This window comes from Mesitornis unicolor, unplaced genomic scaffold (assembly GCF_000695765.1).
Source record: "Mesitornis unicolor isolate BGI_N332 unplaced genomic scaffold, ASM69576v1 scaffold47071, whole genome shotgun sequence".
Classification (NCBI taxonomy): Eukaryota; Metazoa; Chordata; class Aves; order Mesitornithiformes; family Mesitornithidae; genus Mesitornis; species Mesitornis unicolor.
In genome coordinates, this window is record NW_010165318.1 from 9,029 (window position 1) to 17,086 (window position 8,058).

Sequence of the window (8,058 nt, forward strand, 5' to 3'; positions counted from 1 at the left end):
TATGAAACAAACACAATGCAGGTACCAACAAGGCTTCTTCCAAACTTGCGGTTCCATTTAAAACTTTATTTCGTATGTTCAGAACTACACCGGAAACAGAAACTTGTAGGCACAAATGACTTCATATCTAGAGTTTTTTAATAAAATATTTGCTAATAAAATTGCAACAACACATTTTCATGATAACTATATATCTTAATATTTCATATATACACATAAAAGTCATGCGTTGTAAAGAGTCATTTTGTCTAAAGCAGGTTTTTGGGGTACTAAATTTCACTGCAGATCTTACATGGTTAAATTATGTTGTGTTTTCTTCTGTACATTTTAAAGAATTTATCATACTGATATCACATTCCCAAATAAACCACAAAATGTCATAAAGCTATATATTTTCTTTATTTACCTTACAGTTTTTCCCATATTAAAAAAAAAAATTGTATAAGTAATAGCAAGACAAATATTTTAAACCAGCTCACAAGTACGTAAGATGTGTAAAATCTAGTAATATAAACTAAGATGACAATCCAAGGTTATAAAATATGTTCTCTTTCCAGTCTATGGTACATGAGTAATATTGCTTCTGTACTGGCCTTGCTTTGATACACGCAAAGTCCATGAAATAATTAATGGCTTATTATGTAGCAGGTGAGGAATCAACTGAGAATTAAAGGAAATGGTCCTCAAGACAACAGTTGGCAGCTAGTTGTTTTATTTCCACCTTTGCCATACTCTTTTCTTACTATGAGGTGCATACAAAAAAATGTCCAGGGTCAAATTTCAGCCTATTATAATCTTGCAGCCGTAATCCTTTAAATAATTCATATCCCCTATATTCTACTACTGCAAGATTCTTTACAATGTAAATAATTCCTCCAGTTAAAGTAATAATGTTAAAATGACTTTTGTCTTTATATGGCCTTTTAAAATTTGGGTTTCTATCATTATTCCATGATGGCTGCTTAGCTGTGAGCTATGCATGATGACATTTGGCACTGGTGTGTTAACATCAGCAGAAGATCTCTGTACTGCTGACCTCTGTATGTGACACATTACTCCTGAAGTGTGATTATTATTTTGATTTTCCAGTTTCATTAATGGAGTACAATGCTGTGAAGGTGAGTATCACCAGCCATTTGTTTACAGAGTAGATGTAAAAACATCTATAAAAGTCTTATTAAATGTAGTGCTTTTAAATGTTTTGCATCCCTGATCTGGAAATAATATTCAATTTATTGACAAACTGACAAAAAAAAAGGTGCACTTAGCTGTATAAGCTGTACCAGGTTTCTCTATGTGTTTTAGGAACTATAAAAGAATATGAAGAGACAGCCTGGCCAAACACAGAGTGAGCACTGGACTGAGATTGACGAGACCTGCTGTTATTCATGGATCTGACACAAACCTGCTGAGTAGCCTATGTGCACTTGGTTCCTCTCTTCAAGTCTCAGTTTCACCACCTGAGAATTTAAAATAATGATACTGTCCTTTTTGTAAAGTGCTTGGAGATTTATGGAGAAAAAACATTGTGTAAGAGCCAGGAATTCATTGTCAAGGAAGAGTTTTTTCATGTTCTCTCCAATTTTCTCTTCCAATGCAATGAACACAAAATTCTATCTCCTTTGAAATCAGTAGGAGTTTTACTCTCGATTTTAATGGTACGAGAATTTCTTCTCAGTGAATGACAGAAGTTGTGCTCCTTTCTAGAGATTGCTAACAGCAATTCTTGTTCAAAGAAACGTGCACTGCCACTCTACCTGTGAAATGTCTGCAGTTTTGTTTGAAAGGTGGAAGGTAAGCAAGCAGTAACTCCAAGAGGAGCAAGGTAACAATTTATAATGCAAATACTGCTTTTGAACAACTCCTAGAAGATATTTATAATGCACCAGCATGCATACTAATAACACAGGTACCTGACTGCATTTTCCTGCAGTATGATTTTGACATAAACATTTAGTAAAAATGTGGTGCTTTCTTTTATTATTTCAAAGCAGTTCCTAAGGTGCAAATTGTAGTTTATGCAATTTTGATGTGTCCTTTAAAAAAATGTGTGTGCTTCTTTCATCTTAGGTGGTCTTTGTTATCAGTAGGATACATACTTTACTAATTCATTTTAGTTTTTAAAAAAGCTTTGGAGACAGATCCAGAAAAGCTCACATTTTGTATACTTTTTCCCCCCTGACAGAGTGGTTTAATAGAGTTTTTTTCTATTCTGAACTTGGTATTGCACTGTAAAACAGTACTGACTGCAGCTCTTAATATGTAAATCCTGTGGTACTTATCCCCATAAATCTTCTCTTAGAGACTCTTATGAGCCCTAAGTCTAGATACAGGATTTGGTTCTATAAATAGTCACACCAGTTCAAATCATGAGTTTAAATGGTAAATATAAAACCCTTCAGACAGTATAAAGGCAATAGATCTAGTAGTACATGAATGCAAAACCATTCTAATTGGAATATAGTAATGTAAAGAAGTTTCACTCAGCTGATCCTGCAATTTGAATAAAAACATTGTATACTACACCAACTCATCTCAAAGACAGATTTTCTGTGCATTCACCAGTCACGCTGTGTGTTTGTTTAACCATCAGCAGCGCTTGAAATGAGCCTTTCCCATAGAGGCTTTTGTAGGGGACTCCCTTGCCAGTCCTCCTGGGGAAACTTTCTGTTTGTATATGTACACTATTTTTATATAATCTGACATTCTCCACAGGCAAACATCTGTTCTTCTGAAATACTTGAGCGCCAGAAGCACAGGTCATTCTTGAAGTGATGGCTCCAGAAAAGATGATCTCCATCTCTCCTACAGGGGCTGGCTTTTCCTCATCCTTCAGTTCAAACACTGCATCACATTAAAAGGAAATGTTACGATGGGGGATTGAGGAATATCTGTTCCTTTTAACTGTGCTACCCTCACGCTTTCTTTTAGAGTGAAATATTTCATTTATTTGGCAGAGCCAGGACTGCACACTGGCCCATCAGTCAGTAATGAAAATTGCACAGAACTGTTCACAGCATTCTTAAAGGTCATGGTGCCACTCAGCAGGCATTTATACATTCTAGATTTCTTCACAGCCATTTCTTTGTTTTTCTTCTTAACATTCTACATTGTCTTTTCTTGTAGTTAGGTGCAATTGTAAATAACATGAAGCTGACTTTCCAAATCTTTCACATTATGCTAAGGATAAAACTTTTTTCTTCTGTAAATTACAAAATCAGATATCCTGACCCATCCTTCTTTTACTTCCTTACTTTTTTCACTGATAGCTAACGTACATAGTTTTTTAATTGTTTACTTTTTTCATAGTAACCACAGTAACTATTTTTTCCAAATTCCATTTCTTTTTTAAACAGATACTAGTAAATATGCTCTTGCATGGTTGTTAGCTGTCTATAAGTTATATATGCGTATTGTCAGACAGGTGAGACTGCTTGACTGGCTTCTGGCAGTGCAATTTCACATAACCACACATTTGCCTTTCAGCTTCTCTTTCCTTTTCTGCTGCTTGCTTTTTTTGCCATCAATTTGTAAACTCACAGTCCTGCGTTTCTCTAGGTTTAGCAATTCTTGGAATAACTCTTTCACATTGTGGTTCAGCTTGGCAGAGGTCTCCATGAAGGCACATTTCCACTTTTTAGCCATGGCTTCTCCTTCACTGCTGTCCACCTCTCGATTTTGGTTCTCATCATTTTTGTTCCCAACCAGCATTATTGGGATGCTTTCTATGTCACCTTTAATCTGACATATTTGCTCATAGATCGGTTTGAGTTCCTCCAAGGACTGTTGGCTGGTGATAGAGTAAACCAAGATGAAAGCATGTCCCTTAGAAATAGAAAGACGTTGCATGGCTGGAAATTGATGGCTGCCTGTGGTGTCAGTTATCTGCAAAGTGCAGATGCTCTTATCACAGCTGATCACCTGCCGATAGGTGTCTTCAATGGTAGGGATGTAGCTCTCTCTGAAAGTGCCCTTCACGAATCTCAAGACCAAAGAACTTTTGCCCACTCCTCCAGCTCCAAACACTACCACCCTGTAATCATTGCTTTGCTCAGGCATGTTTCCCTGTGTGTCTGTTGCTCAGCTAGAGAGAAAAATCTAGGAAAGAAAATGACAAAACCAACAGGACAGATATTAGTACAGGTACATGCGGAGAGTGCACTTTGTGATATTTTTCCCAGTAGGAGAAATGAATGTGATGTAAGTGATGGAATACTTGTAATAATTTAAGAAGACTTGCAGTGTGTTATAGAATGATTCATTTCAGTAGTAAATTTAGGATCTACAATCTAGCCTGGACTGGTAACAAAAGACCATCTTGATTGCTTCATGACTTATTTTAAATTAACATTGTGAGTTTCGGTATTCTTCCTACTGGACTAATATCCACAAAATAAAAAGCTGCATCTGTGAAGCAGTATTTCAACAAGACCAAGGCCCAAACAAATTGTAGAAATTTAATTACTTTTCTGTCTCTAAAACAAGTCTCCTCAAATCATTGTTGAAACTCACCGCTTTAGATATGCATGACTCCAAACATGCCATCTCTTCTGTAGCTAGGGAATTTAAATCCACTATAACTGGACAAAACTCCTGAGTGACATCTAAGACATATTTGTAGCTTATTCAGCAATATCGCCAGGTATACTTTCCTTTAACTCTTTGGGAGCATCACTTCCATGTGTTTTTCCAATTGCATTTTGAGTCAAAGAGTACATTTTCATAAACTGTGATTCCTTATGTTCAGTCTGCCTTTTTATTCTAATCTTGATTTCACAGCAGATGATATTTGACTGGAGACATGCTACACTCATAAGAAAGGTTGTGCAGGTGTCTTCACAACATTTTTAAGTGGCTTATACTGTCAAGGTTGGCAAATGTATATGTCAAAGATCACAAAACTCTCTGATAGCTGAAGTCAGATTCCCTTGACAAAACCTGTCTGTAAATGGTAGGACAACAAATATTGTAATCATTATTAAATAACAGAAATTATAAAGCTTTCACAGGGTTGCAAGCTGTAGTTGTTTTAGAATTCATTGATATAAACGTGAAGATAAATTTGTCCTCCCATCAGTAGCAACTCAGGTACAGAGCATGTACAAGTTTATTTTTTTATTTAGTGAGACTTAAGCAAATAAACACTAAAAAAATGGCATCTTAAAAGTTGAAGAGCTGTATCTATATTTGTTCTTAGGAAAATGGGCTGATTTAATAGGGAACGTTTTCCATGTGTCCTGATGGTGTCAGGTGATTGAATTTGCCTATTGGAATTCTAACGGTGTAGCAGCTAATCCAGAAAAACGCAAAGAGATTTCTTACTGAATAAGGAAAGCCTTCAAGCTATTTCATCACTGCAGCAGAATGAGTGATTGCATTTCAGTGCAGGAATTTAAGTTACCCATTACCTGAACAGCACAGGAAAGTGATGTAGACGTTTGGATGTAAGTGGAGCACACGTGACCTTATCCCAGTTGCCAGCCTACACTGAATTTTGTGCTTCTGCATCTTTGATGCTGTTGTTGCCTGTGCCAACTAGATGAAAGCTACAGCTACCCACACTACATTAATGTCTTCATTTTGCTGTTCAAGCACACCCTGATTTTGTTATCCTTCTTGTCCAGGGCATCGTATTCTGTCCTAATTCTAATGTCTGAAGAAGCTGGAAACATCAGTCTTTACATGATGTGTTGGATGAAGGAGCTGTACTTCCTCATCTGCCACCCCTTAGACAGAATAACCGGTGCAACTGGGGATGCTGATCCTGAGACAAAGTGGAGAGCTGTCACAGCTCTGCCTCCCCAGCCTGGCTTCAGGCACAAGGCAGCTTAGCCCCTTTAATCTTTCCCACGTTGCAGTCACTGTCATTCTCAGAGGCCTGTTTAGAAAAGACTAATAAATAAGAGTGTTCATCCTAAGGCACTGAAGCAAAATTGTTTCTCTCTGACAGCAGAATTCAAGGAATGGAAAGAAAAGTAGTCTCAGAAAACACTGGTGTATGTGTTTATATAAGAGGGAAAAACCTTCTGAGGAACAAGGAAAATGGGTGAGCAGTTCATGCTTTTAAGAAAACAAACAATATCAAGTAGCCAGCAAGATATGAGAACAGAGAAAGCTAACAGGATGCTGTTCCACTGTGAATAAACATGTATCTAAGAGCTGCAAACATGCAAATTCAGAACAGTCATAGAGTGGTGGGTGACTGCATAGAATGAGCTACCATAATAATCATACTTTAGTATTTTTTGTGAGCAAAAAGACAAGAGAGAAAAACATGGCTCTTTCACCTCTGAAGCAGCTAAAGTGTTGCACAATCAGATAATAAGTAGCCTAGTAACTATGGGATGATGAGAAAAAAATGCACTATGAAAATTTTTACTATGAAAAACAGTGAAAGATGGGGTAGAGAAATAAAGTTTTAAAAGCTAGTTGAGTGTACTTCTGCTATATTAAAATTGGTGCTTTAAGCATACTGATAAATCTCCAAGAAAACTGCCACATATGGTTGCCCAAAAGTTAGAACACATTGAATAGTGGCACTTATGGCATGAAGTATTAAGCATCCAAAACGCTTCTAATGGAACCTGAAATGACATGGTAACAGTTTTCAAATAGATAGTAAGTTGTTCCAAAGTGGGAGGGTGTACCTCTGCAGTGAAAAAAAAGGGGAATTAATGGGCTTACATTGTAGAAGAAAGTCCCATTAACCAATAGGAAAACTTTACAGTGGTAAGAAAAGCAAACCTATTGCAGACTGTCTTTAGAAATGACCATAGAATCACAGGATAATTGAGGCTGGAAAGGACCTGAGAAGGTCTCTGGTCCAACTTGATGGTCACAGCAAGGTTAGCCATGACACCAGACAAGGTCTGAAGATAGGCTTTGTAAACCTCCAACATTTCCCACAGCCTCTCTGGATCTGCTAAATCTGCTCCACTGCTAAATTACCCTTAGTGTGATGGGTTTTTTCCACCTTAATATGTAGTCTGAACTACTTTTGTTTCAACTCCTACTTGCTGCCTCTACTCTTTCCTCCACCCATTGCTGTGAAGAGTTTGACAACATATTTCAGATTGTTTTCCTGTAGGTTTTGGAGGGGCTGCTGTTTGGTGCACCCCAAACTGTGCCTTCCCCAGTCTGACCAGCCCTGGTCCCTCAGCCTGCAGGGCAAGACAGTGCTGCAGCCCTGGATACCTCAGTGCTATCAGCTGAACTTGCACCAGTTTATTGATGTGTTTCCCCTACTGAGGGTGCCAAAACCGGATAAACTACAAAACAAAAAGATCATTCAAGGCTTTTTGATTACACTGGAGAAAGAATTCCCTAAATACATTTTACCATGTGGTTGCATTCTCTGTGTGAATCCAGTCTGAGAGTCTCCTGCAGGGAAAATTACTCTGTATGACTGTAGTGCATTTGTACCCAATTGTGCATTTGTTAATACTTTTCATACAGCCCCATTAGTGTATTGATTTTCTTTGTATTAAGTATGTTAACTAAAACACACAACAGGACAAAATGAAGTACCACATTGTTTCATCAACTTTCAACATTCTGGCCAATGTGGGTATAGAAAAATTAACTTGAAATAAGTCTGACTTTTCAAATGTAAAATATCCTCTCTGATTCATATGTTGAGAACCTGTCTGTAGTTGGTTTTTACAGTTGTTTTCTACATGTTAGAAATTATTCTGCAGTTTGTGTATAATAAAGCCTCATTTGCTGCCTGTGCTACTTATACAAAGTACATAGTGAAAATTTACAATCACTCTCTGAAGTGTCAGTTTAACAAACCTATCCTTACTTAAAAAGGCAAAGAACTTTCCATAACATAAATCCATACCCTTCATTTTTTTATTTGTTTGGGTTGCAACATTCAGCAAGCTAGTGAGTCTCCATATGCCTCTGCTGACTTTGCTCTGTGTTCTGCTAGCACAAGTTGCTATACCTCAGATGACGTGAGTGAGCTCAATGGGCTGTTCACTGGGATAAAAGGCTGCCTCCAATGCAAACTCAACTACAGGCCCTTATGATGGTCTGAATTCTTTCACTACTTGT

At 37.4% G+C, this 8,058-nt stretch overlaps 1 protein-coding gene across 1 annotated transcript; it reads right to left on the reverse strand.

The window, feature by feature from the left end:
- Positions 1–3,252: 3,252 nt before the first annotated feature.
- On the reverse strand, positions 3,253–4,105 carry LOC104548537 (GTP-binding protein Di-Ras2). Its single transcript, XM_010194581.1, has one exon. The coding sequence runs from the start codon at positions 4,057–4,059 to the stop codon at positions 3,460–3,462; it is 600 nt and encodes a 199-aa protein (XP_010192883.1). The 5' UTR covers positions 4,060–4,105; the 3' UTR covers positions 3,253–3,459.
- Positions 4,106–8,058: the final 3,953 nt, after the last annotated feature.